A 20,458-nucleotide genomic window follows, 5' to 3' on the forward strand; every position below is an offset into this window, starting at 1 on the left:
CAGGCATAGGCAGAGCATCTTAGGGCCCCAGGCAGGCTTCCAGTTCAAGTCCTAATGACTGCTCTTCTGTGTTAGGAGTAGAACAAGGAAAAAGGCCTAGAGTCTCTGCTCTCTTCTCCCTTTGCTCAAGGCTGGGGAGATTTCTGATTTCCAGTCTTAATACTTACTAACCATTTTATTTCCTATTCATTATTCTCTGACAATTTATTCCTCTTTTACTGCTTTCTCACTAATCAATATGACCTTTACATATTTGCATGGGTGACTTCTTTATATATCAGTAAGTGCTCAATAATTTCAGGTTTGCTTCTTTTCCTCCTTTTTGAATTTGAGCCCAGAATAATCAAATAGGACTGACCCCTTTGTTCAGCCAAATTTATTCTTAACAGGACACACATATACTCAGAACATGATCATTGCTGGAATGTAGTGAGAAGAATATGCACATCTTGGAAATTACCATACGTGCATGTTCATTGCCTCTTCCTGTTCCCTCTTCCCACTGTCCCACACTCCAGGTCAATGTCCCTTTTTGGGACTCTAGACATTCACTAGGTACATTCTTCTGAGAGTTTATGACACTTAATCTTCTCTTACTGAAGTAATTACATTAAGTAAGGATTTCCGCCGGTTCTCATTTACAGAAAAACAATCATTACCTCTTAACTTCAGACACAGAGCAAATGTTCAGTCTGCCCTTATTCAAAAATATTAACATTTTTTAAGGGCAGGGTTTTCTGCTTCAGTTATGGTCCTAGCTTTCATTGCTATACTTTTTTTAAGACTAAGCCTTGGGAAGATAGGGTAAAAGAAATAGGATGAGCAGAATAAGAAACAGATCTACAGAGCACCTACCATGTATGTGCTTTCAGACTTCTGTAACAGAAAACCACAGACTAGAAGGCTTAAAAACAACAGAAATTTATTTCTCACATTTCTGGACACTGGGAAGTCCAAGTTCAAGGTGAGAGGGCTCCCTGGGTTCTCTTTTTAAGGGCACGAATCCCATTCATGAGGTGCTACCTGATGACCTAATCACATTACAAAGGTCTTACCTACAAATACCACTACCTTGGGGGTTAGGGGGACACAAACATTCAATCCACAACAATGTCCCAGGCCCCTCTTCCACAGATCACCATGTTTCCATTTCATAGTCTTGGGGAATCAATTAGATATGGAGGGGCTGAGCAAGGAAAGACCTCGGGTTCAGGGAACCAGACGGTCTGAGACGATGGCTCTGGGAAAAGTTACACAGAGAGGAGCTCTCACTGCTATGGTACTGTAAGGCCTCTGCTCTCATTCAAATTCCAGGAGAGATGTGGGTGTGCCAGGCCAGACCTGTGTCACTGACACTGGAGAAACCACACACTGGGAGGGCACAGCTCTGGACAGGAATGGAGAAGTAGTTCTTGGCAATCACTGAGTTTGCCAACAACTACTTCTAAAAGTGCAGAAACTTCCTTTTTCTCCATTTGACCTTGGAACAACTTTACTATCCTTCTCTCTTGCGCTGTCACTGAGGATATATACAAAATGAGCAGACAGTATCATGTATGTGCCATTTTAAAACATAGGGCAATTTTAAAGGTCAAATGTGTGTTCCTTCTATCTAGCATCTCACTATTCCTTGAATCTTTGACCTTAATTTTGAGTAGAAGTTCTTCTAAAAGGTACCAAAGATTTCAACTTTCAAAGGCTAACAGGCTTCCCAAACCATCCTCGTACAGATAAAGGTAGAGAACAGCTTTCTGAACCAGGCTCACTTTTATTTATGTCATGGAATATTTGCAGCCTGATTCCAGAAATGCCACCAAAGTTCAGTCATATCACAGCATCTTTGACTTTTCTGGGTCAAGAACTAATATGTGATTCACATAAGAATAAGAATGGACGCTATGAATAATGATCAGCAGTTTACCAATTTGTCTCCAATTCACTAAGATCATTATTTTGCTTAAGCACTTGATTTAAGACTTCCCATATTCCTAATACTGGCCAAAAACACAAAATTAACTCTTACATTTAGCTTGGTATCTAATACCTCTATGTTTCTAATGAATGTATATAAATGAATGCATCAGTAAATGAGAAGACTATAGGACTGTTTAAAAGATATAGAATATTTTTTAGAGAAAATTTTGATGAGGGATGACCTAACACTAATGCTAGATAAAATAGATTTTTAACTCCTATTTTATTAGAACCTAAATTTTCAGTATCTTCACACGAACAACATTAGATTTTTAAAACAGGAATTCTCTTTCTTGAGAAATAATCATTGTCCATCATCAGACATACCATTTATACCAAATGGTCACCCTGCTAGAGTATTTGGGGAACATTTTCAAATGATGAATATGGCTCTTGTCAAACAGGTTATTCCTTATGCAAATGCAAATTCATTTACAAGTGACAAGGCAATAAAGAAAATTAGAATCGTTTTGCTTGAGTTTTGACACAGGAAGAAATCAAGGGCAGTTCAGGGACTTTCTCCTCGGGGGCTCCCAAACAAAGGGCCAACTGCGGCATGCTGTCTACACCTGGACCTTCTTTCTGAGCTCCTGCATGCACTTACTATCTGCAGCCCTCTCCCTTGGATATCTCGCTTGGTATTTTCTTTATATTTTCCAACCATGATCCACCTTCCCCTACAATTCCATTTATGCACCCCTGCCACAAAGTACTGCTCCTTTGATTACATGTCCCACTGATCTTAGTGATGGCCACCCATCCACCGGATTGCCAAAGAAGAACCTGAAAATCCTTTTAAAATCTTCTTTTCACCACCTTCTCTTTCTTTAATTTAATCAGTCGCTAAATCCTGACCTCACACCTTCCAAACACGGCCTGGATCTCTTTATTTTTTTGTCATTCCTACTTTCTTCAGATATTGCTTGGATTGTTGCCATCACCATCTAATTCCTGCTTATCATTTCATCCTGCTCTAATTTATCCTCAACACTATCTTCACACCAATATTTCAAATATGTAAATATAATCATGTGGCTTGGTTCCTTGCTTTAAAATATATGATGGATTTCAACATAAAACATTTTTAATGTGTAGTAGGACTTCATCATCTTAAGGATAAAGCCTAAGACTTCTGTATGGCCTTTGCAAGGTAGGTGTGCAATTTCAAGAGTTGACCCTTAATTTTCAATTCCTTGTATGTACCACAGTCAACCTACCATCCAGGAATGTTAACTCAATCTCAGGATGCATAAATAGGAGGAGGTGATGGTTTTGTCATCCTCTACACTAATCAGATGACACTAGAAACACTATATTCAGAAAAATAGAATTGTACAGTGTTTATGAGTGTAGACTCTGAATGCAAGCTGCCAGCGTTCATATCCTGGCTCTTCTATCTACCAGCTCTGTGGCTTTGAGCAAATTATTTAATGTCCCTATGCTTTTGTGTCCCCATCAGTAATATAGGAGTGATGAGTACCTATCTCATAGAGGTTTTGTAGCAAATAAATTCATTAAAATGTATACAGAATGTAAATAAATTTTAGCATTATTATGCCCATAATATTTTAGGAGAGACATTAACCAATGAAGCATAGCCTGAGGAGATGACTAGAATAAGAAAAAACACTGAGATATGTGATGTGAAGAACAATGGGATAACGTGCAGTTCACAGTGAAGGAGTATTGACAGGATAAGACAGCTATACTGGGACATGTGGAAAGCAATACAGTGTGTCAGACCAGGAGCAACATAGGAATTCTAAGACAGACATTAGTTCAGATTATGGCAACACTTTCCATCAAACAGAAATGTCCAATTATGAGAGGGGTTGTCTCCAGAGAAAGTGGACTCCCCACCACTAGAGTTGTTTAATCAAGAGCTGGATAACTCCTTGTTTGAAGTACTCTAAAGGGATAAAAGTATCAGATTCAGGGTTTTATGAGTCTCAGATAACAAAGGGCTTAACCTATCAGTTAACAGTAAATAAATGTTTATAGTAATTGATTATTTTTGGTAAGTTTTATGAAGTATAAATATTTTTGTTGCTAACACACACAAGCTTAGGTTAATTTGTCATCTGGTTTTCCTCAATAAACCTATTTACTAAAGCTATGTAAACTCAAGAACTAGGATATACCACAGCATCTGAAACCATCCCTCTGGCCACATGATTCATGATGGACAATTCTAGTCAAATGTCCTCAAGTAGCAGCCATCCCTAGCTATTACTGTTGCATTTCCTTTTGTTTCTTACAGAAGCTCCTTGAAAGAAATAATAACCATTTTCCTCCTCTACAATTTGCTTGTAGTGTTTAATTTCATTCATTGACATATTTTGAAAGCAGTAATGCCAAAGTGAGGTTTAAAAGAGCTTTATTTTGACCTTATGTATCAGTTTAAATAAAGTGAGAAAGCTCAGAAGCAAAGAAATGGGTAATCTTTTGACCTTGGTACAACTGAAGCTTTGAGATAAATCCATTAACAAGAGCTACTCAATTCAGTTTCTTCTATGTGCCAATAGTAATTCAATTTTTTTGTTTGTTTGTTTTTTAAATTTCTTTTTAAAAATAAAGAAACAGTCTAAGGAATGTTTAATTGCCAACTCAGAGCCACATGGTCAATCAGGTAGAAAGCAGAGAGTCACAAACAGTGACCAATAAAGTGCACTTATCTCCAAGCCTGTCTCAGTTGTGCTGTGGCCCCCTGCTCACTTGTTTCAGACTCACTCCCTCCATCACAGAGCCAAGTATAACTCAAATCTAGAGAGTAAGGGAGAGCCAACATGTCCTTCTCCATGGTCCTGAACCACCTTCAGTACCTGGGAACACACTGAGCTCAGTCTTTGAATCAGAATACTTGGTACTTGCACTTCATTCTTTGAACTGAATTTGTCCACTGGTTCTGGGCTAGGCAATTAAGTTGTGCCTCCCAATAGCTTTAGCACTCTTGAACCCAACTTCTGGCACCTGCCACTGGACTCTTCCTTGCCACCACCATGAGAGGAGTGTTATAATTTAATCATTAGTTTTCAGCTGGGGTGACATGACACTGCTATGACTGGATGTGAAGGATACAGCACTAAAGCTGGTGGTGCATAACCAGGAGCCTATGCTACAGCCTGATCATCAGAACTTGGTAATGTTCATAGGGTAGAGTGCAAGAAAATGTGTGTCATAAAAAGGAAAGGATTGAGAATCACTCCTTTAAAAGAGAGCCTCATTTTGTATTGTTATTTGAGGAGCAAAAGGAAAGTACAATGACAAATCCCACTGCACCAATTATTAACTTCTCCCAGACGTGGTTTCCACAGCTCTTCACACTACAGCTACATAACATGGACCCTCCACTTCAAGAAGTTCCAGCCTCTAACCTAACCCTACACACTATGCTCACATCAGGGAGCCTACGTGGTTGTTTTTCCCAGAAAGTCTTCCTAACATTCTTCTTCTTCTTTGGCTATTGATTGCCCTCTCCTCCAGGAAGCCTTTCCTATGTTCACACTTATTTCATCTTCCTTGAAGTATAGCACTTGAATATTGTGAAATCTGTCTTGGGTTTACCTACAAATAATAGATAGTCACTGAGTGTTAAGTAAGAAAGTAACCTGACGAAATGTATACTTAAGAAAAAAAATAACAGGAGAAGAATTGTACTGGAATAAAGATTAAAAACAGGAGAGAACATGATTTTTTTTCCATATGTAAATCAAAATCCAAATAAAATTCACACAAAACAATTGGTCAATAATATCTTTTTAAATCTCATTTAATAGATTCTTTCTGTATCACATCTTAGCAATTACTTTTTAAACACTCCAGGTTGCCTTTCCTCTAAGTTTTTCACAGTCTCAATTTTGCTGATGACATCCCCATAGCATTTTATAACATGTCTTCTGTCCTCTTTATTTTCTATAAATTATTCGTTGGCTTTAGGGGATTGATCAGATTCAGGTTTGGGTTTGGGGACAAAACTAATTTATAATTGATATTGTGATTATCTCTCTTTTTTGATGATAATAATCATTAATGATCAAGGTCTAGGTACATTAACTTCTTAAGAGTTGGCAAATGATGAGGGTTTAATTCTAATATCCCATCTTCATTAATTAGGTGAAATACTTCTATAAAAAGAAATTTTATTTTACCTACTATCTGGTTTCTCAGTGCTTTAATTAATATGAGAAATGTAGGATAAATGATTGATGCCTTTGCTATACTTACCTGTTTTCAATGTAATAAGCTCATTCCCTAACATCTTCTAGTGATGATTAATTAATTTTTAATAATACTATGAAGTCATAAGTTAAACATATTTGCCGTATATTTTATATCCATTTTAGTCGTTATCCTGATTGATACTAAGATTGTTCTTTGCTCCATCTTCAAGTCAGCCCCTGAATCCTTTTGATCCTGATAGTCTTTGATAGGTCATTTCCTATTTGGTATAATTCACCCTGCATATTTCCTGCTCTAGAACTGAAACCAGTGTTTTCCCTACAGAAACTTCATTCCTTTTAGAAAAGAATGCTGGCATTTTTGCCAGCAGTCTTGACCTACTCCGAACACCTATGATATCCCTGTACTTTACCCCAATCCTACACCTCTAAAATGACTTAGATGGAATGAGGGATTGAATGAGGGATTGGATCATCCTCATGAATGTGATGACTGGAATGAGGGATTGGATCACCCTCATGAATGTGATGACTGACAGGTTTAGGCTCAAAGATGGCTGAAAGTTAGAAATATCTATGATATAAATTACTTGGTAATAATAAAATAATAGTATTACAATTTTAAAAGGCTATTTTGGCACAGCCACATCTGTAAGGCAAACCAGCTGGTTAGGAGGCTGTTTGAGTAATCTAGGACAGGCAGCATGATAGCCACTGGAGTCAAGCTGACCTAGGTTTGAATTCCAGATCTACCATTTAAATAGTTGCATGTCCTTGGACAAATTAATGTTTCTACATTAATGGAGTAGTAATAATACCTACCTGACAGGTTTGTCAATGTGATGCATATGAAACACAGGACCCATCACATGGCAAGTACTCAATAAATGAATATGGTGATAATTTTTGATATTATATTATTGTTGCAAAAATTGATATCGTCAATTTGATATAGTCATATTGATATATGTCAGAGGGCATATTCTGAAACAGTCCAAAATGCTAGTCACTATCCCCATGTGCCTACTGAGCATTTCAAATGTTGTTAGTCTGCATTGCTATGTATTATAAGTATAAAACATGCACTGAAGTTCGAAGCTTTTGTTTTTTTTTAAAAAAAGAGTATATATTGCACCACTAATAATTTTTATTTTTATTACATGTTGAAATGATATTGGGAGTATATTAGGTTAAATAAAATATATTATCCTAATTAATCTCACATGTTTCTTTTTATTTTTTTCAATGAGACTACTAGGAAAATTTTAATTACATATATGGTTCACATTATACTTCTATTGGACAGTGGTTCTCCAGAGATAGTAAGAAATCATATGTAAGAATTTGGAGACTGAGTGGATGAGGCATGAAGAACAGCGTGATCACTCATTCATTTATTCCTATATATCTAATGTCTTCTAACATGAAGTAATTCTTAATAAATACTTCTTAATGGATTGGTGTCCATTTTTTTTAAAGAAAACAACCGTATCCATTGGCTGTTTTCTCCTTCTTAAGAAGAGGCAGTTCTGGGTCTGGATAGCAGATGTTGGACAAGGTACCAACTCAGTTCCTTTTAACGAGAGATTTATATTGATTAGTACCTATCATGTTACAGACATTTAACATGTTTGTTGGAACTAGATATTACAAACTTCATTTATACAGATAAGGAAATTGAGATTCAGAGAGGTTAATTAAATCATTCCATGTCACAAAGCAATGAAGGAATAAAAGTGAGAGGTAAAAGCAATCCCATCAGCCTGCATGGTCCATGCTACATCTTTCCAATTTGGGTTACTATTTAGGCGCAGATGTGTCCATTGACAAATAAATATGATTCCAAATTCTGTCATCTTCCTAGGTGATTTCTCTTAGTTCCTTGAGTTCTTAGTTCTTAATATAGAACTCAAAATCCTATATGCTACAAAATGTAGGAGATCTAAGCTCTGTAAGCCATCTATTCCCAGGTATTTATATTATTTATAGGGGGCTTCATCAGCAACTGAACCATCAAGACATCAGACATTTCCAGACAATTGTGAAATCACAGATTTTTTTAAAGAACTAAATATCTAGTTTAACATTTCTGAAGAATCACCATAGAATCTAAGCAGTATGAATAGGTTTTTCTTCAACCTATAGCCATCAAAAAAGAATCATTATTCTTTTGCTGTTTTTTTTTTTTCATTTTATCTTTAAGTACAGCCTCTTCCCGAAGCAGAATTTAGAATTTAAAATATCTTTTCCTTTGCCTACTTAGTGCTGTTTGCACTTTAAAAATCGGCTTTTACAATTAGACCCATTTGCTTTTTACTTACAGCCTTAAAAAAACTATCCAAGAAAACCAAAAAAAAATGCTAAGTCTCAATATTGGCATGTGGCCTAGAATACCTCTGATAGTTCTTCCAGCTTTAAAATGCAGGTATTCAATGATTTCTCTGAATTCTGTCTCAAATCCCTTCAGTCGGGATAATGGTCTTAATTTAGCATATTAGGTATATTAAGGTCTATATACAAGGAAATAGTTATATGTAAATAAATAGCTGCCAATAATGTCAGATTCATTATTTTAAGTAATCATCACAATAAATTTTAAAGGTTACAATAATATCTCTATAGATAAGGAGGAGACTCAGAGAAGTTGAGTAGCTTGCCTCCAAAGTAATATTAATAGCAAAAGAGCAAAAATGAAGCTTGAACTCAGTTTTCTCTATTTCTTATGCTCATGGTTTCTTACCACTTTTCTACTTGGCAATAAAAGACATAGAAAAATCAAGAAAATCTTTGTCCCATTGGCAAAAAGGACTGAACTACTCAATTTGAGGATGAGAACACAGAGTTAAGACTACTGGTTTCCACCAGGAGTGGAATTTTAGACATATTATTCGTAATCAATTCAAAGTGCCAACTTGGAGAAGTTCTGGACAAATTTAATAATAGTTCACCTAACAAACTCTAGTTCACCTATAGTTCACCATAGTTGAACAAAGGAGGACATATGAACCATATTTTCTTGCCTCCAAAATACCTCCCTCACCAATCTGCCATAGAACCCCAAATTTCCACGATCACAGATTCCTTTGGGATATAGCGGTGGTTTAACAACTGGGTTAGATATGGGGCCATGTGGGGATACAGCATAGGCGGTGGGAGAAATTAGGTAGACAAGCCTGTTGGAATCCTGAGAACACAGCATGGTTTGTGCCCAAGATGTCCAGCCCTATAACAGTGGCTTGGTCTATAGAAATCTTTTTCAAAGACCATTAGGAGACTTCCATGTTGCCTTCCCATTTGGTGCTTACTCTCTCCTCCCTCTGCTTTTCTAGACTTTCCCTAAGCCTTACTGAATGCTTTATTTAAGAAATCAACATAATGTAAAATACAAAGAAATTATATCTAACCAAAAACAAATTAGAAGTCAAATAAGTCATAGGAATGGGCCCCGATTACAATTTTCTGAAGTAGAACAAAATAAAAATTTCCAGATGAAAGGAAAGTTAGCAACATCTTTTTTAATTCTCTCACATTACATGTGAGGAATAGGTAGCCAGGAGGCAAAAGGGCCTAATTACAGACTAGTCAGTGACAGAGTTAGTGCTGCTTCCATTGCTTACTCTTTTCTCTACTCTTTTCTCCATGAAAAAGTAAAGATCACTTTTATGAATGTCTACTGAATACATTTAATTGTGTGACTTCTACACAGATTCTATTATTTTCCAAATCTAATATATATTTAACCCATTCCCAAGTGGTAATATTAATAGCATATACTTAGTTCCTCCTGTTTTGCTTTTCATATATTAACTCACATATATTCTATATAATGTCATATATGTTCATATATTTAGATAAATATATTCACATGCATATATTCATGTTATATATACTGTGTACTAAAATAATACATATGACATTATTATAACATCACAAAGCATACTGCATATATAAACTCAATCTTCACAAAAACTCTATGAATAATACACTATTACTATCATCCTCACTTTAAAGAAGAGAAAACAGAGGTGGAAAAGTGTTAGAAACTTGCCCAAGATCACATAGACAATAAGGAGCAAAGCTTGAGTTGAGGTTCACCTGTCTTACTGTGCTTTACTTTTTTGCCTTTTCTCATTCCTGTCGTATTCTTCTACTAATCCTCATTTTCCCACTCTAACTTTGATGTGGTGAAGAATGTGGAACTCGATGAAGGCTGAATGTTGCCACCATCAGTTAGCACTCATTACATATTTGATATGGATTTTGGTACTTGGTTGCCTAGTGAAAAATTATAGGTTGAGAGCGCATGGGTTTTGGACATGCTTAGATTGAAATTCTGACTTTACCACTTAATAGCTATGTGACCTCAGACAATTTATTTACTTTTCTAAATATCAGTTTCCTCTTCTGTTGAATAGAGAGAGCTCTCATAGAAGTTAGTGTCAGAATTAAATGAAGAAATGTATATAAATGCATTATTTATATGAGTCTAGAAAAGTACCTCATACCTTTATTATCATCTCTAGTTCTTCTCTATAAAAAGCTTTTATTATAGTTAACCTCCTTTAAATTTCAATTAAAATAGAAGCCAGAATTAAACCACACTCACCAAGAAGAGACTAATGGTTTCAGCATAAATCTGTTTTTTATACCAATCTAGGAGTCACACGTGAGTTATAAGCAGGTTTTCTCACACCATCTGTGTATGTGTGATGCCCAATCAAGGGAATGTTTAACAATTAAACTGGTTTTAAATATGTGGTATGGAAGGAATCAAACTGAGCATCAGTTGTGATTATCCACTTGAAAAGCTCATTAAGAAATGAATTATGGAATAGTGTATTAATTAAGACCATGTAGAAATGTGCTTTTCATTTCTGTATAGAACTTTTTTTTGATAAACCAAACAGACAGACTTGATGTATTGGTATGGCCAATTGAGGGAAATTTTTTCCTGCTATTTCCTCCAAATGGAAAACACTAACATTTACTGAGGGCTTATTCAATGCCATACATTATTTCAAATCATCTGCATGGCAATTCTTTATGATATTTGTTATTAGTCAGATTTTCCTGATGAGGAAAATGAGTGTCAGGGAAGTTTAACAATATATTTAGGTGACATAATTACTATATTGTGGAGCTGGGATTTCAACCTGAAACTAATTCCAAAGTTCTTTCAACTAAGCCCTGAGACAGTCTTTTCTGATTGCTGTTATGACTGTAGATGTGATGCAAAATGTATTTCATTGCATGCAAATGAATAATGGTCTTATATCAAAGACTCTCACCCACATTTGTCTGACTAGTCTGTCTCCTCCTCTAGATCATAAGCTCCATAAGAGTCATACCTATTATATTCACCAATATATCCCAACACCCAGGCTCAGTGCCTGCCACATAATTATGTCTTCAATAAATATTTGTTGAATGAAGAAACAAATGCTGAATTAACTAAAAGAATAGCAGTTAGCACCACAGTCATCCTTTCACAGATAGCAATACTGAGGGGGAAAAAAAGGTGTTTTGCCTGCAGCTATACCATTACTAAGTGACAGAGTGAAGATTAGAAGCCCAGAGCCTCTGAATTGCTGAGCTTAATAAACTAAGTCACCCACAGGCTAAAGAACAGGTACATTATTTAATTTAAACTGTGTCTTCCTGAAGCAGAAGTCAAGCACATCATGATTATATGTACAAAAATTGGCCTACATATGTGACAGAGGTCACAAGTGACGCCCACACCCACCTCCAGACAAAAGAGTACATACATGGTAAACCCCGCTGTTGGAAAGCAGCCTGCAATAAAAATCCAGAGAACTCATTTTTTCTTATTTGATTCTGCCCAAAGAGACCATAGTGTTCAGCTATGCACTTCTTTACCTCTACAGTGGGGCAGCAAACAGAGCTATTTACTCAGTCTTCCAAGCATGGGACTGAGGAAGAAAGGTCTTTTACATTCCTGTTAGAAGGCATTTGTTAAAAGACTATTCATGAGTTCTTGTTAGTCTTCCAAATGAAATTAACATTTAAGGGGTAGATAGAGAAATAGGAACTCAACAAAGAAATAGAAGGAACAGCTAGAGAATGAGAAAAAGAACCAAGAGAGCATTGTCCCGTAAGTCAAGGTTGTATTTTTAGGAGAAGGAAATGACTGGTGATGTTGATATCAAATTCAGTAAGCTGAGAGGTTAAATAAGATGTGGAGAGATAAGTAACTACTGAACGTATCCAAGGGAAGTCATAGCACCCTTAGAAAGAGCAGTTCTGATATAATGCAAATATCAATTTTTTATTCTGACTCCTGCATGGATTGTGAAGCAGAAATGAATGGGTTGGCACTTCCAGTACCCAGTACAGTGCTTGGCACATAGAAGGCAATAAATTTCAAATGGGCACTCAAATGAATTAATTAAAACAAGATACAGTAGTTCATTTGGAAGAAAACATTCCAAAGATATTTAAAATTGATCTTAATAAAAAGTACCAGTGTTTTCTAAATTAAATCACTAGGTCTAAAATTATCACCATACATTTTGCTTCTTCCTCCAAAGGCCCTGAGGCAAAAACAAGTCAATTCCTGTGGAGAACATATAATTTGCCGTCTGCAAAGATAAAGTCTCGCATACTAGATCTAGTCCTAAATTTCTGTGCTTAGAGTGACCTTTTTAAGTTGCTGCTATGATGTCATTACAATTTTATGCAAGATTAGGCATGTAATTATGTGTTAAATAGTCCCTCTGGCTCCTGCTTGCTGTGTAATAAAGCAGAATATATTAAGAGTATCTCATATGCATAGCTCAAGGCCACTAACACTAGAAAACTGCCTCCGCTTTGCTCTTTCCTGCCTCATGTCCCACTTGTCCTTGCAGCTGTCATCTCAAGGCCTTGGCACTGGTAGGAAGTAAAAAACCACTGCACAGAGTGCCACTCGTAGAGCTGTTACTTTCCAGCTGAAGCTTCTAGAGGGAGTCTCCATAAATAATTCAACTTATTTGTTATTCATTGGAGAAGATGTGGAGAAAAGAAAACACTTGTGCACTGTGGGTGGAACTGCAAATTGGTACAGCCACTGTGGAAAACAGTATGGAGATTTCCTCAAAAAACTAAACATAGAACTACATACAACCCGGCAATTCCAATTCTGAGTATTTATTTGAAGAAAACAAAAAAAATAAAAACACTAATTCGAAAAGGCATATGCACCCCTATGTTCATTGCAGCATTATATACAATAGCCAAGATACTGAAGCAACCCAAATGTCCATCGATAGATGAATGGATAAAGAAGATGTGGTACATATGTACAATGGAATATTACTCAGCCGTAAAAAATGAAATCTTACCATTTGTGACAACACGAATGAATCTAGAGGGTATTATGCCAAGTGAAATAAGTCAGACTGAGAAAGAGGAATATCATATGATCTCCCATGTGGAATCTAAAGGACAAAATAAACAAACAAAACAAAAATAGACTCACAGATACAGAGAACAAATTAATGATTGTCAGATGTGGGAATTGGGGATCTGGGTGAAAAAGGTGAAAAGATTAAGACATACTACAATAGTCACAGAGATGTAAAGTACAGCACAGAGAATATAGTCAATACTATTGTAATAACTATTTATAGTGTAAGGTGGGTACTAGAGTAATTGGAGAGATCACTTTGTAAGTTACATAAATGTCTATTATGCTATACAACTGAAACTAATATAATATTGAATGTCAATTGGAATTGAAAAATAAGTAAATAAATAAAATCCTGAGGGAAAAAAGAAATGGTACACATATATAACGGAATATTACACAGCAATAAAAAAGAATGAAATCTTGATATTTGTGACAATGTGAATGGACCTAGAGAGTATTATGCTAAATGAAATAAGTCAGACAAAGAAAGGCAAATATTGTGTGGTTTCACTTCTAAGTGAAATCTAAAAACAAACAAACAAAACAAAAACAGGCCCACAAAGACCAAAGGGATGGTTGCCAGAAGTGAAAGGGGATATAGTCAATAATATTGTGATAAGTTTGCAGTGACAGATGATTAGTAGAATTAGTGGGATGATCACATCATAAGCTATAAAAATGTCAAATCACTGTATTATATACCTGAAACAAATATAATATTGTATAGCAAATATACTTAAATTTAAAAAAAGAATTTGACTTAATGAAATCAGAACCTGAGCATTAGTAGCAGTGTTTCTCACCTTGCCTGCACAGCAGAACTCCTTGAGTGGCTTTTTATAAAAATACCAATGCCAGGGACCCACCTCCAGAAGTTTTCACTGGTCTGGCTTGAGAACCAGGCACCAGTATTTTCTAGAACTTTCCCCAGATGATTTTAATGTGCATCCAGGGTTTAGAGGCACCTTCTTTATGCCCCTCTTCCTCAGGATGGGTATCAACTTAATGTGAATGAGGAAATACTTTAAATTTTTTTTATTTCAATATCTCAGAAGGCTGTTTTTCCTTTATTGAATGCCAATGACCCATAGGGGGAAAAAGTCAATAGTCTCAATATACAAGTACATTTAAACAACTTAATTGGATTTTATTTTTTTACACAAAGATAGGATCTAATCCATTTGTTTTAAAATCAATAACAGGGGGAAAAGAAATAAACTAATTTTTAATATGTGCCTACTATGTGCCTTAATCTACTTTAAGTACTTTTGCATCTATTGTCTCATTTATCTTTCATGCAATTCAGTTAAGGAAACCAAGACACAGAAATGTTAAATAGACTTGTTCAAAGTCACACCAGTGGTAAATGGCGATACCAAGAAGCAAACAAACAAACAGGCCCATCTGGCTCTCCTGCTCATCTTTTCATTAGGACACGCTTTTCTCTCTAAAGAAAACCTTACTAAACGATAAATCAGCAAGGAAAAGAAACTTTCTGTCCAAGTCAATGAATGTGACAGAAGGAGCAGAACAATCAGGAGAAGGGAAGAGAAGAGGTGGGGAGGAAAAAGAAGGAACGACATGCCAAGCCCAGGGAAGGATTAGCAAGGAGACCCTGGCTGCACCCAGCAGTGGTGAGCCATATGCAGGGGGCTAGCGTCAGTACCAATGGCGCTGTTTTCCAATAGATACTTAGGTGGTCAAGACAGCAAACACAACCAGTGTGTCACAGTGTGTCCTGTATTTTGTCTTAAAGGTGCATAAGACACAGGCCTGCCCTGGACTGTCCACAGCCTCACAGGGCAGGCAGATCTGCATATAACCAGGCTAAACTGCGCCTTACTCTAAAAGGGGTGAGTACCAAGAATTGGGTACAGAGCTGAGGAAGCTGCTGTTGTGGGTCAGAGAAGGCTTCACAGAAGAGGTGACCACTGAGATGGTCTGGGAAACAGAGGAATTCATTCACTGGCAGGTAAGGGAGACAGAGGGAAAGTATAAACTGAGTCAAGGAGGTAGGAACCCACAATGTATGTTCTTGAGAAATAGAAAGTGTCCTTTTATAAATTCCTGAGGCAAAAAAAAAAAAAATTCTTACAGTCTCACTGACTCACTGTTTTTATTTAAGGCTGAGATTCCATCTTTTAGGGCTTCCGTTTTTCAGACCATGCTTATCTGCATATAGCCACGGCTCTGCCCCATTCACCCTGGTTCCTAAGTGATTTAGTGATGAAATTAGATCCGGGTTTCCTCCCCCTGCCCACAACCTTGTGCAGCCACTAACACAGCTTTGTTTCATGCTAGGATTCCAAATTATAAAATTTTATAAAGTGATTTTTTTGTCTCTACATCAATTTCCCAATCACAATTCAAGTGAAATGTTCCTTGACTTACAAAGTGAGCAGAGTTGAGGTAATTATGTAAGGAGCTCAAGGGGGGCAGGGCTGCCTTTGAGCTGAGAGAACCTCCAAATCCTCTTCATTAACTTATTCTGAGTGTTTCTTTGAAGCCTAGAAATTGTTTTCAACTTTCACAGAACCTTTACACTGCTGTCTTTAAAGCAGCTACTCTCTTCCCTTTTAATTAACAACAAACTTAGCAGGTTTTAAATAACAGTTTGTCTTTATGAAAGAAACATGGGGTAAATAAACTCAAAACCACTTACTGGAATAACCTAAGGAGTCAATAAGTCCTTTCCAAGAAGCTTTAGACAGTTAATTAGAATAAATGTATCTTTCATCTCCCCTTTCTGTATCATCTTAAAATAACAGAGCAAGGATGCAGGGCTAAATCATGAAACACAATCTGAAAAGAACCTTAAGTATATTGAAATCACTGCAGCCCCTTTCACCTTGATTGATTTAAAAGGATTTATAATATGTATGGTATGTCTATTAAATGCTAGCTAATAACCAGTAGCAGGACAAGAGCTCAGTGATTTATTGCTTTACCTTGACACAAATTGTGCCACTTTTCTTTGTCTACTCCGCTTCCCAACCCTCTGAAGGGTGACTAACGTGATCAGAAGATTCCATCAGAGTCAATGTGGAAATAACTTCCTGAAAGTTTAAGCCAACCCTTATTCTTACGGAATAGTTCCTTCAACTCAGATTAAAATCATTATTTCCTGAAGACCGACTAGTTTTAATTCTAATGGATTTAATCTCTATTCTATTTGAGATGTTTTTTAATTAATGTATTGTGGTAACTTTGGTTAAAAACGCTATATAATTTACAAGTATACAACATTATAATTCAACATCTGTATACTCTACTGTATGCTCACGACCAAAGTCTCGTCCTCTTTCATCACCATATATTTGACCCCTTTATCCTCTTGTCCTCTCCCCACCCTCCTTCCATTCTAGTGATCACTATTCTGTTGTCTGTATCTATTTGTTTGTATTTGCTTTGTTAGTCTGTTACTTTTTGTTTTATATTCCACATATGAGTGAAATCATATAGAACTACCATACAATCCAACAGTTCCTCTCCTTGGTATTTTTCTGAAAAAATATGAAAACATTTATTCAAAAAGATATATGCACCTCTGTGTTCACTGCAGCATTATTTACAATAGCCAAGACATGGAGAAACCTAAGTGTCCTTCAATCAATGATTGGATAAAGAAAATGTGATATACCTATATATGCACAATAGAATAACACTCAGCCATAAAACGATGAAATTCGTGACAATATGGATAGATCTTAAGAGTATTACGCTTTTTGATGTTTCAAAGATGTTCAAAAAGGAACATAAATAACTTCAAATACCCCAGATCCAAGTCATTGAAAGAGCTTGCAGATTCAACTTTTAAATCTTTGTGAAACTGTTCACAGCATCCATTCGAACGTATTCATTCATTCTTGCCATTTATCCTAGGAGCCACGGGTAGAAGTATGACGTCTTGCATCTATACTGGTTACCAAACCCATGTTACCTCCCATGGCCTCGGTTACTTCTGTCTCTGATGCTGACACGCGGTTATAGAAGGAGCTCTAATCCTAGAGCTATCCCTGGAAAGTCAATACACAATGACTTACAATATACTTAGATTCATTCCTCAATTTACTAGGTTACAAAATTTTAGAGCTGAGAGATATCTTAGAGGTTACTCTTTCAAACTCTTCATGTTGCAGTTTAAAAACAACCAAATCCAAGAAAATATAAATGGCTTTCTCAAGCCACACAGCTAGTACCTAATAGTTAGTGACAAAATTGGTTCTATAACCATCTACTGACTCTGAGTACATGCTCTGAGTCCTTGCTCAGTGTTGACTGCAGACCAGAAATATCAGCATCACACAGGAGCTTGTTAGAAATGTAGAATTCCAAGCCCCACCTCAGACCCACTGAATCAGAATTTTTATTGCAGCAAGATCTCCAGGAAATTTGTGTGCATGTTACAGTTTGAGAATCACTGGGCTACACCACAGTATGTCTTTCTCCAGAAAGCACAAGGATTGGAGGCAAGCAGACATTGGTTTGAAGAATGATTTCACCTTTGCTAAATGACAAATATCCATCTGCTGGAAGCATCATTTGTAATCTGAAAATAATAGCATTAACCACCTTGCAAGGTTTTCATAATATAAGCATAACATAGATATATGCATGTACATTTTATGACATATACCTAGATAATATATGCAAAGTACTTGGCATTAATATTGTGTTGACCAAAAGTAATACAAAAGTGACAATGAAACCTTTACTTCATTCCTTCCTTAGTTCTATTTGTTAAATATTTTAACTTTTATATGTGATTAGGACTTCTATATTTTGTGCTTCTAACTCCTTAGAAGATGATTATTATGTAGAAAATAAATCATAATACCTAATTATTTCTAGTGCTGTGCTTGGAGATGAAAGAATATATTCCTAAGCCAAGTTATAACCACAAGAACACAACAGTACTCTAAGACCTCAATTCTGAATCCTATAAGCCTGGCCCCTAGCTGCCAGTGTAGCTGCTGCTGCTGCTATGATTTTTCTCAGAGTTGCAACTGCAAGGGGACAAACCACAGCTTTGGCAACAGTAGAACATATTTAAAAGTTGACATTCCATCCCCAAAATGTCACACCTGTCAGCTTCAAGGAAAACAGTTTGAAGACAAAAGGAGAAATAGAATTTTAGTATCCTAATATGAACCAGAATTTTGAGAGAAAATAGTACAACGTTTGAAACCATATCAAAATTATATTTTTGGAGAAGGCATTTTGGAGGGAATATGATGTTAACCTCAATTAGAAAACCATGTTGCTCCAAGGCACTGGCTCTCAACCACAGCAGTGCATTATAAACTACTAGGAAGCTTTAAAAACATTAGATGCACATTTCTGAGGGAAGGACCCATGCTTTAGTGTTTTTTAAAAGATTCCCAGTTAATTTTTCTGTGCAGCCAATGCTGAGAACCTTTGCCCGATGGCAACAGAAACCTAGTCTTATTGAAAGGTTAGTCCACTGAGAGCTACTGCTTGCTGTTGATACAGAGTTCCCAAAATTTAAAGTAATGGATTTAACTGAAGTGTATACCTCTTCTAGGTCTTTTCATCATTCCTCCAGGACTTCCACCCTAAGGAAAGGAGCCCCTGGACCAACATCCTCTAAGATGTTTATATGGACCAGTGGCCGGACCTCTTCATCTTACAGACACGATGAGAAAAGGTAACTGACTACCCAGACAGTATGCCACTGGGAAAGCATTAAGTAACCGAGCTTTATGTTCTGCAAGTGTAAGTGTGGGCTAGGCTCTACATTGAGGAAATGGGATTTCAGACATTTTATCCTTCCTCATCCTTGCACTCTCCATGTTCACTCTTACCACATGGCTTTGCAAAGGCTATTGCCTGTCAGAAATGTCCTTTACACATGCACTCATGACTTTGCTAACTCCATCTCTGCCTTCAGATATCCATTCAATCAGAACCTCCCATCCTCTTTTTGAGTAGCACAGACTTTGTGTTTGTTTTACTCTCCATTGAATTTCCAGTACCTACCACTGCACCTAATACACAGTAAATGCTCAATAAATCCTGAACTGAAATGAAAATTGCATTGCAAGGCACCAAACACATGGCAAGGAAGGAAAGCAGAAACTATGAGAGGATAAAAAGAAGATGGATAAATCTATGGAGCCCTCAAATGCTTTGAAAGAACAGCCTGGGTTAGGGGAGAAATTGGGGGGATAAGAAGAAAATGAAAGGAGAAAAGCAGTGTTAATAAAAGACAAAATGACAATTACATAGCTGAATCCAGCCCTCCTACATGAGTTTAAGGAATAAAAGCCTTCATAAAATTCTTTAGCTGTTTTTAAATATTTGTTTTTTTCTGCATCTCTCTTTATTTCTCATTAACTTATACTATTACTTTCATTTGGTGAAGCTAAATTTTAAACAAAACTGCCTATACCAGCATTTTGTAACTTAAGCACAGCTCACCTGCCTGCAGAATCTGATAGAAATCATGATTAATCAATGATGCTGGATACAAGAAGAAGGACCTGAGGGAAGTGTACCTGAATGTAGTTTTGAGAGCTGGTACTTTTATTTTTCTTTTAAAACTCCATATTTCCCTACAGATAAAAGCCTTTGAAAATTTCTGGAAGTAGAATTATTCTTCACAATAATTATATATCACAACAAAAATTTGGAAGCAACTTTAATTTCACAATAGAAAATCTATTAAATAAATCATGGAATGTCATATATCATTCAACATTTTAAAATGTTTTGTTATAATATTAACTAAAAACTCACGTTGAAAATTTGCATACAAACTATGATTACAGCTACAATAAATATATACATAAGAAAAAGCATGGAAGGCAAAGCATGTTTGTCACTTCTCCATTTTCCAAGTGCTTAATAATATATTATATTATCTTAATTATGG

The 20,458-nt window shown here is 36.2% G+C and overlaps 1 protein-coding gene across 2 annotated transcripts in view; it reads left to right on the forward strand.

Moving 5' to 3' along the window:
- The window catches only part of KCNMB2 (potassium calcium-activated channel subfamily M regulatory beta subunit 2), a 212,621-nt gene that overhangs the window by 162,866 nt on the left and 29,297 nt on the right, over nt 1-20,458 (forward strand). For both annotated transcript variants that reach the window (XM_016158467.2, XM_016158555.2), the window contains exon 2: nt 19,109-19,231. In XM_016158467.2, coding sequence (XP_016013953.1) covers nt 19,176-19,231 — 56 coding nt within the window. In that variant the 5' untranslated portion in view covers nt 19,109-19,175. The remainder of the gene's footprint in view (nt 1-19,108; nt 19,232-20,458) is intronic.

This window comes from Rousettus aegyptiacus, unplaced genomic scaffold, assembly GCF_014176215.1.
Source record: "Rousettus aegyptiacus isolate mRouAeg1 unplaced genomic scaffold, mRouAeg1.p scaffold_m13_p_4, whole genome shotgun sequence".
NCBI classification, from domain to species: Eukaryota; Metazoa; Chordata; class Mammalia; order Chiroptera; family Pteropodidae; genus Rousettus; species Rousettus aegyptiacus.